A 19293-nucleotide genomic window follows, 5' to 3' on the forward strand; every position below is an offset into this window, starting at 1 on the left:
CATAGTCATCATGTCTAAATGACGTGTAGCAGTAGCACAATGGTTCTTAGAACCGTGGCTTTCCTACGTGAAAATCCTCTTGATGTTTTCACAGCTTCTTTTATGTTAATCCAGACACTAATTCTTAGAACTCCACTTGGAGAACTGTTAGCCATTGCTTCTTCAAAGATGTGAAATATTAGAATTTTAAATGTTCAGTTATAGGCCATTTAACACTAAAGTTTCTTTTGTTTTTCCCTCATGGTTTTCATTCCTCTGCTATGCTCTCTCTCTCTCTCTCATCATCATCTCGTTTTAAGTCACTTTTAAATCACTGAAAGTGCAGTATTAGCTCCTCCCTAGAAAAGGTAATGTATTACAACTGTGACCAGACTCTTGAGTTTGTTTTTTTTTTAATTAATTTATTTAGCATTTTATCTTGTAATAATTTATACAGGAAAGATACAGAAAACTATGCTGAATAATCAAAAAAATGTAAGTACCTTAGTAGCTGGCAACCAAGAGCCAGATGTTGAGGATCATGCCTCAACATTTCTTGATGCTATAGCTCAGGAACACAGTAGTTTTAAAAGCAAAAACTACAAAGACCATAATTTATGTCAGTGTTAGATGAGGGTCAGAGTAACTTTGAAACATTTATATTTCTGGCAGAACATAGTAATGATTTCAGATACAGCATAACAAGTATTTTTGAGTCATAACTTGTGAGTTATTTAGCTTATGTTAAGTATGTTTAAATGTTAATTATCTTGGTATTAACATCTGGAACTATGGAGATTTTAATTGCATTCTGGGGAAAATGGTGTGGTTGGGTAGAGAAGTAAAAACTGTCTAAGCAAGAACAAAATGAAGTCAGGACAAGGTTGCCATGATAGTAGTCATTTCTATAAACCTGTGAGTGGAAATGTGAGTTTTTATGTGTATCATGTGAATGCAGGAGCTCAGGGAGATGAGAAGAGGATGTCAGATCTTCTGTTTCTAAAGTTACAGGTTGCTGTGAGATGCCAAGTGGGTGCTGGGTATCAAACCTATGGTTTTTGCAGGAGCAGTAAGCACTCTTGACTTCAGACCCATCACTAGTGCCCCAGACTTCAACCCAAGTCACACTTGTTATTTATTGTTTTTTTATTAAACCTCTTCTTGACATCTCAAGGAGAATAATCAACACATCTCTTGAACAATCTCAAAAGGTGTCTATGTGTTAGGACTCACTGTGTGAGGTAGGTTGCATCTCTGGTCTACCTATTAGGTCTGCTGAGACACAGCAATAGTTTGAGCCTTGGACTACAGACCAGACTGAGCGACAGCATGAGCACACTCCAAACACAAAAACAAGGCCAGCAACATGGCTTGGTGGGGAGCAGCACTTCATGCAAGCCCGGGGACCTGGACTTGATGCCTGGAATCCACATAAATGTGGATGTGGGATGCCCTGCTCCTTATACACAAATACATATTTTTTAATTTCCAGTCAATTGATATGGGATCCCCTTTTCACTTTAAGTCTTGCAAAGTTACTGAATATAAATGATAGTGACTGTTTAATTTATTAATAATGACATGGACTGTTAATAAAAATTTTACTTACTCTCAATACAACATAGAAGGTAAAAAATTAATCAACAACTCAGTTTAGTAAAACATGTTCAAAATTTAAAAAAATCATGTATTGGCATTTTGGCTCATATCAAGTATAAACATTATAAGCAAAAAATAACAGACATATTTTTATTCATAAATTATTAAAAAATATGCTAGTGAAATAGGTGTCATCATATATTAAATTCACAGGTGTATGATTTCTTAGATGAACAGCCAGTAAGAACAATTTGTCTTCCATGCAGATAATAACAGCTCTGATACTTCTTTTCTGAATCATTAATTCTGTGTAAAAACAATTTTAAAAAAATCAGATATCAAAAGGTGGTCATTGCAGATAACATTTTTCATTTCAAGGTTAGAATTAGCTAAAACTAGCACAGGCCAAAGAGATGAAAAAGTGTTGTTACAGGAAGAAAACAAAGAGCCAAGAGGAGGAATGGCCTTTAACTCCAAAACAGTCAGCTTGATGGAAAACCTGAAGCACAAGCTGATCCTACACTGTCTCAGAAGGTAGAACTGTGATTCCAAGAAAAAGGAAATGGTACAAGGCTTTAGCAGTGGTTCTCAACCTTCTTAAAGCATCCATCCCTTAATATGGTTCCATGTTGGGGTGAGCCCCAATCATAAAATTATTTTGTTCTTACTTCATAACTGTAATTTTGCTACTGGTATGTATCATACTGTAAGTATCTGATGTGCAGGGTATCAGAGACTGAGCCCAGTGAAAAGGTTGTTCGATCACCAAAGGGGTCATGACCCGCACATGGGGAAATCACTGCTTTAGAGTTACAAACTTCAAAATAATGCATAAATGTCTTCAGAGAGTCCAGCAGAATAAAAATATAAACATTCTAAGGGTGACATTCCTTGGGGCTAATATGGCCTCTCTGTTATGGCCACTGCTCCTTCCCTATCAGAGCTCTTCCTGTCTTCTGCACACTCCTTGTGTGCCACACAGACAAGACAGACATGCACAGCAATCCCAGTACTTCAGCAAAGCCCACTTTGTACAAACATTGTACTTACAGGGTTTGCTGTGTTTTAGTGGCATTTTCCCACAGCCAGGACCCATTGAATTCGTCAGTTCTGAGATGGATCCAGCCATTAATTTCAAACAATAACAAGTTTTCCTGTTGAGTGCAGAAAATCACAACCCATAACTGAGTGTACAATCCTAATTCTTTTTCTTTTCTCTTCTTCTTAAAAATAATTTTTTTAGAGTTAAACTCTTTTCTTTTTATTTAGACAAAAAGGGGAAAATGTTGAAGGATATTTGATCACACTGTGAACCCTTAGATTGTGTTGTTTGTTAAAAATAATTTTTAAATTTGTGTATGTTTCTAAAATTTGAGACAGAATTTTAACCCACAGTCCAAGCTGGCCTGGAAACTCACTATGTAACCCAACTGGCCTCAATTCATGGTGGTCCTCCTGTCTCAACCTCCCAAGTGCTGGGGTTATAGGAATGAGTTACCATGCTGGGTGATCTGTTTTTTCTTTACTACATAGCATTTCTGGGTCCTTCTGAGTAGAACATGCCAGCTGGAACTCATACACTGCTTTGGTTTTCTTGTAGCATTAGGCATTGAAATGCTGGAGTGCCCTCCCTAGTGTCTCAGTCAGGATAACAGTAAATCACCATCAGCAGGTAGCACATGCCCTCCAGAACACTCAGCTTGTCAAATCCTAATGTTCATGAGCAGTGAGTGCTTCCAGGGCCATCAGTTACAAAGAAACCGAAAATCAGGCCTGTGTGACCTACCAGCTCTGCTTTGGAGTCTATCTCCACAAGATGAGAATTCAGCTCCTCACAGGCAGACTGACTGTCTGCCCAGGTTTTGATTTCACGAAAAACACGATAGAAATTGTTTCCAAAAGCAATCCAGTCATGTGAACAATGATGCCAGGAGCAGTCTAGGAAATGCACATGTAATAACCATTTATTAATATAACACCTTGGCTTTTGTGAGACTCATGAATACTACAGAAAGCAATGTTTCCTCAGTGGCTTTGCTGCTGCCCCAGGCTGTACAAGCCTCCAGGATGCTCAGGCAGCATCCTGCCCATGAGCTGCACTCCATGCCTAAGCAATATATAAAAGTGATGAGTAATCTTTGCACAGTCTTTATCTGAAAGCAACGAGTAACTACACATTTTTGGTTTAAAATTTTCTTCATAAAAAAATCAATATAACTTGGTTCCTGTGAGAAAAACAAGTAAATTGGATATATTTAAAGATAAATGATATATAATTATATGAACAGAAAAATAAGGAACTACATGAAATGATTCTCAATTTGCAGCTGTTTTTATGAATAACTGCTCTAAGTACACAAAATTAAAGTGTAAAGTGGTAATCTAACTATTTAATAAATGTACTATGCATTTTCATTTCTGTAACATTTATAATAATCCAAAGTCATTTATTTATTAATTACATTTATCTTCAGAAACATGAGGGCATTTTCTAGTCGATATCTCATTTCATATTTTTTATAGCAGCATGTATTTATGAAGTATAAATTATGTTTCTTCATTTTGCTAACTTACTGAAATTAGCATTGTTAACACTCAAAAGTGTTTTATAGGTAATACATGTCTGGGAAGGTATATAAAACTGATAAAGCTAATGCTTTATAAGACAGTACACATATGACATGAATCTCTCATTTTAAAATTTATGCCTAGTATAAAAATATATTTTGACCATTTTAGTGAGGTACTAAACAAACATGCTATTAGGCTATCCTGGTTTATCTCTATGAGAATTACTGAAAGTATATTTTGAAGTATGAAAAGAAAATTTTCTAATAGAGTCATACATTGTGTAGATAAAAACTTCACCAAGTGTGAATTTTTACCTTTTTCTTTTTCTCACATTTAAAATGTTTCCTGCTTTAAAGCCTCATAGACCCAGGGACACCAGGGAAGCAACTCCCACCCCCCAAACCCCTGCTTGCCAACTCTCCCGAAAGTGCTACCAACAGCAGTAAACTGTGCCCCATACATGCACCCATACCCCCACCTGAATTTTGGAAGCCTGACAGACCCAGGAAGAAGGCTAGTCCCTCCCCACAATTCCCAGAAAGTTCCCTGAAACATCCTTAAGAGCGATAAACGGAACCCCGTACTGTGTGACCCATTTTTCACCCCACAATTTGGCCTGCTTTTCTGAAGGCTTGCAGTCACCAGGGACAACCAGGTAAGACCTTGTCCCAAGCCCTTGCCTTCCATAGTCCCCTAAAACACAACCATAAGCTTTAAACTGCACCCAAACCCCTGGACTCCATTTTTCAGCCCACAACCCGGCTTGCTTTCCCAGAGGCCCACCAGATAGTCAGCAGAACTACAGGCCACTCAGGCCACTAGACAGAGAGGAAACAGAAACCAAAGGGAAAACATTAAAAAAAAACAACAAACCAAAAACCACCCACCCATCCAACAAATACACATTTATAAATCAACATCTAGACCTATACTAACCGCAAAACTGAGATGGCTAAAGGACAGTGTAAAAACACAATCAACACGTGCAAGGGCAGTATGGTATCACCAAAGCCCAGCTATCCTACTACAGTAAAGCCCAGTTTATCCTAATGCAGCTGAAGCACAAGAAAATAACCTTAAATCCAATGCTATAAAGATGATAGAGGCCTTTAAAGAGGAAATGAATAAATCCCTTAAAGAAATAAAGGAAAATGCAAGCAAACAGGTGAAGGAAATGAACAAAACTGTTCAAGATCTGAAAATGGAAATAGAAGCACAAACTGAGGAAATTCTAAAGATGGGAAAATAGGAAGTATAGACACAAGCATATATACATATACACATACACATATACACTCATATACATATATATGTGATGGAAGAGGGACTCTCAGGCATGGAAGATACGCTCTAGTCAGGATACAAAGTAAATAAATTAATTTAAAAAGAAAAAATGTTTCCTAATTTAGACACGGGTCAGTTGTCTAGGTTTGGAGTGACACGTCATTAAAACAAAATCATCTATATTTGCTAGTGGGCTTCAATATTCTCAAGGCAAACACACTTAAATGAGAAAAAGAAATAAATTTATTCTTATCCAAGTACGCGTGATCATGGATCAAAAACAGGGATCCAGTGGTGAATATAACATTTCAGTGCCAAAGCAGGTTTAGGAAATATTAGTACCCTCTAGAGGTTTTTATGATAGCTGAATGAATTTTAAATCAGACAGAGAGATGGGCAATGAAGTCTACAAAAGGAGCTAAAGATGGACCCAAATGATTTGGTTCTGGATCTGTAACATTCTTACTCTCCATTATGTATCAACAATTATTCCACTTTGTAGAATGTTTCATGATAGCTATATACTTTTTTTTTCCCTGAGAACTTTAGTTTACCAGATTTTTTTCATGTGAATTTTATAGTTTGACTCTCTTTTATGATTGATTTATTCCTATCCTTTATCCCTATTTTCATTGGATAAGCTCTTTTTCCCCCATTTTCTTCCTTTCAATCCTGTGCTACTCAAATGCATTTTCTGACATAATAACTACCCTGTTTGCTGCCCTGTGTGAATAACCAGCACAGCCTTTTTACTTCTGGGTACCTCCAGCCTTATTTGGCTTCTTCATTACTGTGATAAACACCAGGATCCAAAACAAAAAGGTTTATTTGGCTACCAGGGTACAGGCCATTGTAAGAGAAGGCAGTGCATGAGTTCAAGACAAGAATCTGGAGACAGGAACTGAAGCAGAGACCACGAAGGGCAGCTACATGCTGGCTTGCTTCTAGACTCTGGCAGCTTCTTTCTTTCTTTCTTTCTTTCTTTCTTTCTTTCTTTCTTTCTTTCTTTCTTTCTTTTTGTTTTGTTTTTACATGTACACATGTAAGCTTTATTAAGATTCAAAATAATCAATTTAAATGAATTACCCACTAGGAGAATACAAAATGTAAAAGCATTTACTCTTATCTTAATCAGAGTTTCTTTCTTATCATTTAAAGTTTCAAGATTGTGTTATATAAATTTTAAAAAGGAGCATTATGTATTGGGCTACATAATATTTGTTATTTTTAGCCTTAAGATCATCTCAGCAGCACCATTCAAGCCACTATCACAAACAATAAGACACAGACACCTGTTAAATCCGTAATTTCCCCATTTACCTTGGGCCAGGCAGATATTTCACTTACACTGTCTCCCAGCCCTCATCCAATGCTGTCCACCTTAAACCTTCCTATCTGGACTACCTTCCATCCACAATCCCATTGTACTTGCTTCTGTTCTTCATTTGTGCCTTTTCACACCATTATTGGAGGCTTTCCTCTGCTCATGTGGTGTTTTCTCCAGGTTAACCCATCCTGTTATCCCCCTCTCTCCTCTTCCTGTCCATCTGTCCTTCCTGTGATGCCCATGTGGTTCTCCAAAGCCTGAGTACATTAGCCATGTCTCCACATTCTGCCTTGCCCAGATATAGGCCATTTAATGAACCAATCAGGTATAATGTTTTAGGCAGGTTCACACAAACAGGGTTGGGTGTATCCGGCGGGCAGTAACCAGACCTTGAGTGCCAGATATTACATTAGGCCAACTCCAACAATTCTCCTTTTCTGTCTAAATAAATGGCCGCTTTTTATATAACAAGAATTATTATGAAACAATTACAAGAACCAATAGCCAAGGCTAACAAATATAGTGTCTAGTGTAAATGTATGGGGGCTGGGAGATGGATGGTGAGGAGATTGAGACAGTGTATGAAATATCTGCCCTGCCCAAGCCAAATGTAGCAATTACAAATCTAGCATGAATCTCTGTCCCACCACCTGTAATAGCAGGTTAAATAATACTGCCATGACACTGTTAGGGCTAACAATACAGTACAGAGCCCAGCACACTTTCTTTAAATTTGTTTTTCTTGCTTAGCTTCTTTTTTTTAATATTAATTTTTTTTCCTTCTTTCTTATGCATCCAGGTCATCTACTTGAGGATGACAATACATCAGAGGAGCTGGTCCCACCTACACAATATAAGAAATAAGAAGATGCCTCACAGACAGGCCAGCAGTCCAATCTAATGGGGGCAGATTCTCAGTTAGGGGTCCCTCTTCCCAGGCTTGTCTTGGTTTGCATCAAGTTGACAGGACTGAAACAGTTCTTCCATAAGTCCTTGATTACCCTCATTGATTTGGATGCTGGTCTCTCCAAATTAAAATTTTGTTTTTTCCTTGCCTTGGGGTCAATTACTTCAAAGAGTGAGTCAAAGATTAGGTTTATTTATTTATTTATTTATTTATTTATTTATTTATTTGTCAGCTTCAAAACATCTGAGACAAAAGGGAAGCTAAACCTCATTTGCAAATACAGAGATGCCTGACCTGGGGCTGGTCAGCAGGAGGTCTGGCTCCCAGCCCCTTCCAGCAGCCTCTGCTCTCCTATGCTAAGTCAGTGTGGCTTGTGTTTATGAATGCCAGGTTTTCCTACACAACTATCCTAGCAAAAGAATAAGAAGTAAAGAGAAAAACAAAAGAAAGACACTAAAGAAAGAAGGATGCAAAGAAAACAAAACAAAACAAAAAACAGGGAACATTTCTGCAAAATATTTTAAGAAGTAGGCTATAATGCCAGGGAAGGAATGGGCTTGCCATGGAGAGTTCGGGCAAACAGGAAGAGCAAAAACTCCCTTCTTTCATGTTCTTGATAAAGGCTGCTACTACCCAGAAGGTGTAGTCCAGATAAAGGGTAGATAATCAGACCTCAAAATATCCAGATTAAAGTTGTGTCTCCCCACTTCAAATGATTTAATTAAGAAAATTCCCTCGGAGGTATACCTAAGTTCCTTGAGTTTTAATTACTTCCAGATGTAGCCAAATTGACAACCAAGAATAGCCATCACACTTGTCAATTATCAACCTGGTGAGAGCTGTTTCGAATGCTTACAGGTAAGAGATGCTATGATGAAATGTTTAGAAATATCTGCGCATAGTTGTTTGTGTCTAGCTATAGCTTTCTCTCCGCGTGTTCACATGTGCAATTGTAGAATTCATGAGAATGTGTACAGAGCTGCTCTCTGTACAGGTCCATCATGCTTCATCCTGGGAATCCGTACATGTTTGTTTATATTCCCCAGGATTTCTATTTCATTGATCTTTATTTTCAAACAACAGTAACGAGCAATTCATATTTAGTATTCAACATGTTTAATCTCATTTTTCTCCTAATAAGGATTTAAAAAAAACAAAGAACACACATACTTGTAACCTTTGGAAATTTTGTTGTTCAAATACTTTTTTCTTAATTTTAAGCCATGTGAGTTCTTTCCTGGTAAGGAACTGAATGAACAACACTGTATCAGTCTGTGGTGACTGACTGATTGACATTTGTGGAAACAGAAAGATCTTTTGCCCCAGTAGTGAAAAGTCTTGGGAATGAACTCTACAGAATTAACTCTCACCAACATCCTGAGAATTAACACTCACCAACATTCCCAGAGTTAACACGATCCAACATTTTCAGAATTAACACTTACCAACATCCTCAGAGTTATCACTGACATCCTCAGGGTTAATACTCACCATCCATCTTAGGACACAGATGAGAGAGACGTGAGGTTTTTATGCTTTGCTCTTCTTGCCTAGAAAATACTGGGGCATTACCCATGGTAGGAATTAGTAGTGTTTAGGATAGGATCTCTTGGATGCTGTAAAATGTAGTTAGGCTATCATCATATTGCAGAAAGCACAACTGCTATAACAATGAAGTAATTGCAGAATTGCTTACATTTTGGAAGTAAGATCCCTATGATTGTCATCAGCAACACACACAAGGCTCCAAGTATGACGGTCACCACTCTCCATACTGTTGAGTTGGGACCTGGAAAGAAAGAGGAACAGTGACAATAACTGCATTTCCAGGGGGAAGTGATCAAAGAGCAGGACACTGAGTTCATGTCAGAAACAGCCACTGTACCCCTTACTAGGGTACCCACTTGGATACTGAGAAAACAATGGGCTTTCTTTGAACATGGGGTCTAGGTCCTCTCCATGCATGGTCCTTAGTTGGAGTATCGGTCTCTGCAGGACCCCTTGGCACAGGTATTTTGGCTCTGTTGTTCTCCTTGTGGAGTTCCTGTCCACTCCAGGTCTTTCTATCTCCCTCTTCCATAAGGATTCCGGCACTCTGCCCAAAGTTTGGCTATCTGTCTCAGTATCTCCTTCAATACCCTGGTTGGCAAAGTCTTTCAGAATCTGGAAACAACCTAGATGTCCCTCAATGGAGGAATGGATACAGAAAGTATGGTATAGTTAAACAACGGGATACACTCAGTAATTAAAAACAAGGAAATCGTGAAATTTGCAGGCAAATGTTTGGAACTAGAAAAGATCACCTTGAGTGAGGTAACCCAGAAGCAGAAAGACACATATGATATATCCTCACTTATAAGTGGATGTTAGCCATATAATATAGGATAAATTACTGAAATCTATAGTCCTAAAGAAGCTAAACGACAAGGAGGACCCTAGGGAAGATGCTTAATCCTCATTCAGAAGGGCAAACAGGGCAGACATTGGAAGTAGAAGAAGACAGGAGAGAGGACAGCAGCCTTCCACAGAGGACCATGCAGTTCAGAGTCCAATTGGGTTACATAGTAATGTGAAGAGGGACTGCCTCTGACATAATCTGATTGGCCTGCTCTTTGATCACCTCCCTCTGGGGGGGAGCAGCCTTACCAGGCCATAGTAGAGGACAATGCAGCCACTTTTGATGTGAACTGACAGACTAAGATCAGAAAGGAGAGGAGAACCTCCCCTATTAGTGGACTTGGGGAGTGGCATGCAAGCAGAGGGAGGAGGAAGGGTGGGATTGGGAGGGGAGGATGGAGGGGCTTATGGGGGGATGCAGAATGAATAAAGTGTAATTGATGAAAAATTAAAAAAAAAAAAAGATGATTCGTAATGGACCCAGGGCTGGCTTTCAGCGCAAACCTGGTAACCTCCCTGGAGCCCATGGAAAAGCCTGCGGTGTGCAGGGGTGCATTTGTGTCTGTACCTGCTACCCCAGCAGGTGGAGACAGGATTGGCAATTGCGAGCTCACAGTCAGCTGCCTGGGGAAAGGCTGCAGAAGCTAAAAAGACCCTCCCTCAAAACAAGGTGCAAGACTGGAGCTGTGTGCATACATTCAAACCCCTCCCCCCTCCCCACCCTCACACATCTATAAAAAAGAAAGTTATAAGTTTTTAAAATCACATTTAACTTCTTAATCTCATTCTGTTATCTGGTTAAATAGGACATAATTTTACCTACAAAATATTTATCTACAATATATTTACCTCCAAAATATTATGAAAACGATTTCTCTATAATCTACTTTTCCTGTGACACTAAAGCATGACATTTCTTTCAATCCAGTGCCCATTTCTCCTTCATCTCCTTGGACTGAGCAGAGTAAAAGTAACATCAACAGTTATTTTCAAAATAGCAAGGAATGAAGCCAGCCATGGTGGCTCACAACTGTAATCCTTCCATTCTAGGAGGCAAAAGCAAGCGGCTTTGTGTTCAAGGCTACATTATAGAACTCCATCATAAATGGGGAAGAAAAATGAAACAGAATTTTAGGACGCAGCATTCAAGTGTGTATACAGTTCTTAAACATACAATTCTGTTGGAATCTGCTTCTATGATATTTGTGAAAAACATATTAAAAGATAATTTATTAGTTTTCTAGACTAGCTAAGAGGGGAGGTGTCTTGCACACACAAACATATACATATATACATATAGAGATATGTATATATATATCTATATATGTGTATATATATACACACACATATGTATATGTAATGTGACCAGTTTAGAACGGTTTTGTTTCGCTTCTCTTAATCTGTGACTGTGACAAAATACCCTGAAAGGCACCGTAGGCATCTTAGAGGCCTATTCAATTGAAGATTCCCATTCTCAGTCCATCAGAGCAGTAACACCCAGTGCAGGAGCTGGAAGCAACTGGTCATATGCTCAGCCAAGAGCAGAGAGAAACGAACACATTCAAGCTTAGTGCTCGCCTCGCTTTCCCTGCCCTTATGCCACCCAGTGCCCCAACCTGGAAATGGCGCCTCCCATTTGCAGTGAGTCTTCTCACATCAGTTAGAGCGTGAGTGAAAACAATCCTCTACAGACATGCACACGGGCCAAACTGACCTAGACAGTGCCTTGGTAAGACTCCTCCTAGGGGATTCTATGTTATGTCACACCGACAGTGAAAAGGGTCATGACAGGCCATGATCTAAACGCTGGTGCGCAGAGCTGTCAGTTGTAGAATAGGCACACCACTGTACCTTGTCTTTTTCCTCTGACAAGTTGTCTGGCCGGGAGCTGAGGCGTTCTCTGGAAGGTCAGCTCTGCATAGTTCACCTGGTCTTCACTTAGCACTGCAGGGCTCTGCTTGGCGGTGGGTATTCTTTGCTTCTGTGAAGACTTACATTTCTTCACCTCCGTGTAAGTAATGCCCCGCTTGTTTGCTGTGTATTCATGGTGTTTACTGTGAGGCATCTCTCTCTGTGTTACCTCCGTCTTGGTAACTGTTGCCCTTGATCTGCTGTACCTCTGCAACAAAGAGACACATACGCACTGCGTTGCTGAGTCATCTCCGAGCCTTAGCCCTCACATAGAAATATTTGCTTATGAAATTGGTGGATGAAATAGAGGGAATGAGAGTGCAAATGCCTCTCTGAATGTGATACTTTTATTGATTCAGAAGAATGGTTCTACCAGCCCTGAAAAAGCTCACACCCACTTTTCCTCTCTGAGTCTGTTTTTAAAGGTTTGGACCTGGAATGTCACACAATATTCCTTCTCAGCATTCCATGAATCGTGATTAGTCCATAATAATAAAAAACAAAACAAAAACAAAAACAGCTAAACTATCACTCTATTAATTAGCAATTTGAAATTTAAATTAAACCAGGTGTCTATAAAATGTATTAATGAAATAAAGTATAATTTGGTAGAATAAAATATTAAGAGGGTAAACGTAAATTTACCTCAGACACTTGATAAATTCTACATTGAGGTAGAAGCTTGCCAGTCCCTTTACATAAGATCAGTTGACCTAAGCCAAAGCAGTTCACTGTCTCCCTCTCTCTCACACACACACATACACAAGGGAAAGAGAGAGAGAGAGAGAGAGAGAGAGAGAGAGAGAGAGAGATCCAATCATCAAACTAATGAAACAGGATCTATGAAGAATAAGCAGGGAAGGGAAATAATCAGGCATTCGCAAAACCCAACATAAACACATAATCACAAATTGGAAATAGAGTCATGCAAATTAAAGGAACAGTGGCCACCCATGAGAACAAGAAATATTTTTAATGAACTGAGATTTTCTTTTTGAGATAGGGTCTCTGTGCTTAGCCGTGGCTATCCTGGTACTCAATATGCAAACCAGCAGACAGGCTCTCTGCATTTATCCTTGGCTATCTTTCCCAGTACTCACTATGTAAGCCAGCCTACACAAATGTTAAACATGAGTTTAAGTTATGCAACCCAAGATTTTGTCACCATTGAATTTTATCTAATAAATATAGCGGGAAGCTGAATGAAAACATAGTGATTATTTAAAAAAAAAATGATCCCGAGTAAGGAGCTGAGTGAGTTACAGTTCCTGAGACACTAGAGTAGCAGGAACACCATTGATGCTAACCAATGTTCTCGACATGCATACAAAGTAGCGGAGTTGCAATAGGCTGTGTTTGCAGGTTTGTGTGGGAATCTTGAAAGGTTTCTGTCTCACTGGAAATTAAAGTACATGTTTGAAAGCTGCTTCAAAGATAGAGTTTTGAATACTTTAAAGTAGCAGAAAACATCTTAATATGTAAACTATTTCGATATCCATGATTTTTCCCAGGAATAATTTTATAAAAAGGGAAAACTGAAGTAAACATTTTTAGGGTGGAGCATTTTTATATTTTTCACTCTTCAAAAAAAATTAGTTGAATTTATATATCCACCAACACAAACACAGTCCTTTTAAAGACTTGGTAAGGAATTAAGAATGCTGTTTCACGACAATCAAAATCTGAAGTTGTGGAGCACACAGTCCGTGTGAAGCACAGACCCTGTGGAGCACAGACCCACTACAAACATCTACAAAACACTCCCATATCTGAGGCTCAGGGCATAGTATGAAGAAACATGTTTATTTTCTCCTGAGAAACAGAAAGGGAGTGGATCCAGAGGGGAGGGAATGTGGTTAGGAAGTGGAAGGAGCAGACGGAGGGGAAACTGTAATCTGGATATATTATATAAGATAAAAGCTTATTTTCAATAAAAGAAAAAAGGAAATTATCATTCACATTAGATGACTGAATGTCCGAGATCTGTATATGTAACTCAGTCAATGAATAAAATACAAAAGCAAAATAATAAAATAATTTCAGCAAACAAAAGATTTAAAAATCATGATTTTAGACACGCGTAATTGAGAAAAATAGTAGATATGTAGATAGGGCTATAATTACATAGAAACACATGAAAAGAATTTTACAGTTAATCACAGATAAACAAACAATTACATGTCATTTTCTGTTATAAAACCAGTACTTACAGACTAAATATAAAGGTACAAATCAGATAAAAAAAAAGCACAGACTATCACACACACATACACACACACATACACACACACACACGAATAAGAGATAAACTATTTTATCCACATGCCAGGAAAGAAATCTGCCAATAAACATAAAAAAAAAATGACATACTCCCCCACTTAGCAAACATTTAAGATAGTGAGAGAACAAGCACATATTAATTAATTAATTCAATTTGAGTGAAGCTAGGCAGTTGGCAAGATAAAAATTTAATAAAAAATCATACAGAAAAGGATAACAAGACTCACTTTACACTATTCCTTCTAAGATGGAGACAGACCATATGACACAGAAACAATTTTGTCTCCAAGCTAATATTTCAATGTTTTTGTTGAGCTGTAAATTATCATCCAAAAGTGACACATGCGCACAACTTGAAAGAAATGTGTTAAGGCAATGCACTCACCCAGAGTAATCCACCCTCGAGGAGTCAGTCTGGTGGCTTTATCAAAGAATCCTGGGAAGTAAACAGTGCCCCAGTGTTTCACTAGATGAATAAAACTGGACAACTGATGATGTGGTGCCCAGATGTCCAGGACAATTCTAAATTGCAAAAACTTTAACATGCTGTTTATTTATGAATTAGTCAGTGAGAAAAAAAAAAAGAAGTGTTCTGTGCACTGCTAATTTATTCTGCACTGCCCCCAACAGATACCTCCCAGGAAGAGAATATGTGACTTTAGCATGCCATTTTGAAACACATTTCACATATCATAGCTCGTTCTTTCCTTTTAAAATGTGGGAGAAAATGTTCCCTGTAAAAGTTCTTGAGTAGTAATATATCAAAGAAACAGAACGATAAGCAAGGATTACATGGAAGTTAAGGCCCACAGAAGTAACGGGCAATATTATTATGGTGATTTTGTACATTTTTATATAAATTATAATGTGTGCATTTCAGTGAAAAATTACTTAGTGTTCTCTCAGGATTTGCTATAAGATGTGTATAATAGCATACTCAATGTAATAATTTTTATAATTTAAAATAAAATACAGGAAAGAATGTGAACAAATCCAAGCTCAGAATCATAAGCCTAAAATTCTAAACATTTGGGAAGCTGAGGTAGTGAGGTGGAAACTTCAAAGGTTTCCTGGGTTACAGGCTGAGTTCAAGGCCAGACTCAGCAGCTTGGTGAGACCATTTTCAAAGTTTTTAAAGAGGGAAAAGAGCTGGGGATGTAGCTGTGCCATGGACAAGTGCTTGTCTAGGATGAGCTAGGCTCACTCTTCAGTCCCCAGTAACCACAAGAAAATGGCAACAAAACCCAGAACACTTAAGAGAATTCGGATTATCAAGATTAATGGTGAGAACTCATTTCCTGCACTGTTGTTTATGGCAAGAAGACACACTATGTTTCCAAGAATAGATCTTCTTCCCAGATACTATTTAATACAAGCGATGGTCATACGCTTCTGGGTATTAAAAAAAATAATCATACCACAGTTTTACCCAATTAAACACCTTGGCTGTATCTGAAGACACAGTTACATAATGCTGAGCATTCTATGCTGTGGACAAGTGTCTTTTAAGCTGTTTTCCTTCTCTCATGATTCCCATCTCCCCTAAGAAGTCACTTCTTGTGTCAGTGATGATGGAGCTCAGCCTGCTCATGAATGGGATAGAGGGGCGAGGGAAGAAAGACAAGTATGAATAAAACAGGCATGGAAATGCTATAATGAAATCTATTATTATGAATGCCAACTTTATCAGTTTTTTTAATTAATTTATTTTTTATTATTACAGTTTGTTCACTTTGTATCCTAGCTATAGCTCCTTCCCTCATCCCCTCATACCACTCTCCCTTCCTCATCTCCTCCCATGCCCCTCCCCAAGTCCACTGATAGGGGAGGTCCTCCTCCTCTTCCTCTGACCCTAGCCCATCAGGTCTCATCAGGACTGTTTGCATTATCTTCCTCTGTGGCCTGGTACAGCTACACTCCCCCTAGGGGGAGGTTTTCAAAGAGCCAGCCACTGAGTTCATGTCAGAGACAGTTCCTGCTCCCCTTAGTAGGGCACCCACTTGGAGACTGAGCTGCCACGGGCTACTTCTGAGCAAGGGGTCTAGGTTTTTTCATTGTGTAGAAGAACAGATTTTTATTTTTTCATTTTCCAACATGTAAACTTTTGCTAAATTTACTTTCAGAAACTATACTATCTTTATTTTTTATTTACTTTATATCTCAAGGTTGCCTCCTCAATTCTCTCCTCCCAGTCCTCCCCATTTCTTCCTTCCCCCTTCTTGTGCCAAAAGGCATATAACTGAACATTTAAAATTTCAATCTTTCAGATGCGCTCAGTAGACTCCTATCATACGTTCAATGCACATCCCATCTGTCTTTCTAAATGAGGATTGATCATCTTACCCCATGTCCGCTCAATTGATTATCTTTTTTAGGTGTATAGATTTCATTATGTTTATCATATGTTATAGGTCTATATAAGTGAGTATATCCCATGTTTGTCTTTCTCCTTCTGGGATACTGAGCGCATCTGAAAGACTCTAACTAGCAGTGTTTTCAAAGCAAAGACTCATGACCAAACCTTTGGCAGAGTACAGGGAATCATAAGAAAGAAGGGGAGTTAGTCCGATGGGGAAAGGATAGGAGCTCCACAAGGACCAAATATATCTGGGCACAGGGTCTTTTCTGAGACTGACATTCAACCAAGGACCATGTATGGATATAACCTAGAACCTCCACTCAGATGTAGCCTGTGGTAGCTCAGTAACCAATTGGTTTCCCAAAGTGAGGGGAACAGGGACTATTTCTAACAGGAACTCGATGACTGGCTCTTTGGTCTCCCCACCCCCGAAGGGAGGAGCAGTCCTGTTAGGCCACAGAGGAGGGCTTTGCAGCCAGTCCTGAAGATACCTGATAAATCAGGATCAGATGAATGGGGAGGAGGTCCCCCCCATCAGTGGACTTGGAAAGGGGCACGGTGGAGATGAGGGAGGGAGGGAGGGACTGGGAGGGAATGAGGGATCGGGACACGGCTGGGATACAGAGTTAATAAAATGTAACTGATAAAAAAAAATTAAAAAAAAATAAAAAAAATAAATAAATAAAAAAAATAAAATTTCAATCTTTAAAATATTCTAATATTAAAAATATTTTCTTTTTTTTGTTTCTTTGTTATTTTTGTTCCTGTGCTAGGCTCTCTCATCATCACTGAGTCACATTTAAATCCCTGAAAGTGCAGTATTTGCTGCTCTCTGGAAAAAAGTAATGTCTTTCGACTGTGGACAGATTCTGAGTTTCTTTTCTTTTTGTTTTTTGAATTGATTTATTTAGTATTTTATATTGTAAGAAAGATATAGAAAACCATGCTGAATAAGACAAGTAAAAATATATGAATCCTTTATTAGATGACGACCAAGAGCAGGTTCATGCCTCATCATCTCTTGATGCCGAAGCTCAGGAGCACAGTATTTTAAAACGCAAAACAAACAAAGACCATAATTTACATCAATGTTAGATGAGGATCACAGAAACCTTCCAACATTCATTTCTGGCAGAATGTAGTAATAATTTTAGACACAGCATGACAATCAGTTTCGAGGCATACCTTCTTCAGTTATTCAGTTTCCATTAAGTCTGTATAAACATTAATTATTTTGGTTAATACATCTGGAGCATAGAAACTTGTGTTTCTAGAGTAGATGGTGTGGTTGGGTAGAGAGGTAAGAACTGCCTAAGCAAGCATAAACGGAGTCAGGACAAGATGGCATGACAGTAGTCACTTGGGTAAATCTGTGAGGCATATGTGAGCTTTAATGTGTATCGTGTTCATGCGGGATCCCAGGGAGATGAGAAGAGGGTGTCAGATCTGCTGGAACTAGAGTGACAGGCTGCTGTGAGATGCCAAGTGGGTGCTGGGACTCAAACCCGTGACTTCTGCAATAGAGTAAGCTCTCTCAACCTCGAGCCCCAACTCCAAGTTTCTTAAGTTTTTAACCTGAGCTGAATTTGCTATTTATTGTTTTTCTATGAAACCTGCTCTTGCTATTTCAAGCAGAATAATAAATACGTCCCTTGAACTATCTCAAAAGGTGTCTGACCGTTAGGAATCTTACACTGCAAGAGGTAGGCTGTGTCTCTTATCTGCTGGGACTCAAAAATAGTTTGGGCTCTGGAAAACAGACCAAGCTGAACAACGTACTCTAAGTATAATACGAAAAAAAAAAAAAAAAAAAAAAAAAAAACAAAAAACGAGGCCAGGGCCTGGCTCAAGGCAGGCACTTTATGCAGACCCGGAGACCTGAATTTGATCCCTGGAATCGACATAAAATTGGGAGGAAGAGGACCGTTTCCACCATTTGTCCTCTGACCGCCGTGTGTGTCCTTTGCCACCCCCTGCTCCTCATGCTCAAAAAATACAAGAATAGCTTTTTAAAAAATCTATTCAACTAATATGGGATTCTCTTATTATCTTAAGTCTCTTGAAGAGAATATAAACAGTATCGGTTATTCAATTTATTTATTTTTTTTTCAATGCAGTTTATTCAGGAACATTGAACAATCCTCGGACCCCGGGGAAAGCCAGCCCACAGCTTAAATAGCCTCTGGGTAGCCAACCCAGGCGTGCCACGGGGGCAATGCAGATAGGTCCACATACATGGAAGCAAGCCAGATCCTCGGCCTTAGCCAAATGTGGAGTTGTTCGTGACAGAGAGCACTCACCATCGGGAAGGTGGAAGGCGGAAACCAGCTCCATCTTTAAGGCATAGCATTCCACAGCTCTCTACAGTTCCCCCTTTTTGTTTTAGACGCATCAGGCAAGAGTAGAGGTCTGATCTCTGATATTAGAAATAAATTGGGACTTTGTACAGATGTTCATTTAGGTGTCATCCACCCAAAGAGCATCAGACCCGTCCGATACCTTTTTCTCAGAGGCGGGACCTGGGGCATCAACCCGCATGCAATCAGACATGCTCTTCTCTGGGTCCAAAGCGGCTGACCCTGAGTGCAGTGCTTAGCCTCACATCCTGAGCGTATCATTTTAGCTTTTTATGGTATCCAACCATGCTTGGGGAGAATGTCCTGCTTCAATGGCTGTAAA

General features: G+C 39.0%; 1 protein-coding gene across 1 annotated transcript; it reads right to left on the reverse strand.

The window, feature by feature from the left end:
• Positions 1 to 1683: 1683 nt before the first annotated feature.
• On the reverse strand, positions 1684 to 14770 carry LOC110564296 (killer cell lectin-like receptor subfamily I member 1). The gene is made up of 7 exons (XM_021661677.2): positions 14641 to 14770; positions 11916 to 12183; positions 9364 to 9456; positions 9159 to 9227; positions 3365 to 3516; positions 2629 to 2732; positions 1684 to 1884 (listed from the first exon to the last, which is right to left on the reverse strand). The coding sequence occupies exons 2-7, from the start codon at positions 12127 to 12129 to the stop codon at positions 1773 to 1775; spliced, it is 744 nt and encodes a 247-aa protein (XP_021517352.1). The 5' UTR covers positions 12130 to 12183; positions 14641 to 14770; the 3' UTR covers positions 1684 to 1772.
• Positions 14771 to 19293: the final 4523 nt, after the last annotated feature.

This window comes from Meriones unguiculatus, chromosome 5 (assembly GCF_030254825.1).
Source record: "Meriones unguiculatus strain TT.TT164.6M chromosome 5, Bangor_MerUng_6.1, whole genome shotgun sequence".
NCBI lineage: Eukaryota > Metazoa > Chordata > Mammalia > Rodentia > Muridae > Meriones > Meriones unguiculatus.

Bases quoted from the DNA above. Each gene is read 5' to 3' on its own strand.
- LOC110564296 (XM_021661677.2), bottom strand. From the start codon at position 12,129: ATGCCTCACAGTAAACACCATGAATACACAGCAAACAAGCGGGGCATT. The intron at 2,733-3,364 runs GTAGGTCACACA...TGCACTCAACAG, and splicing joins TAGACTCCAAAGCAGAGCTG to GAAAACTTGTTATTGTTTGA. The intron at 1,885-2,628 runs GTAAGTACAATG...GTTTTTACACAG, and splicing joins ACTAAAACACAGCAAACCCT to AATTAATGATTCAGAAAAGA.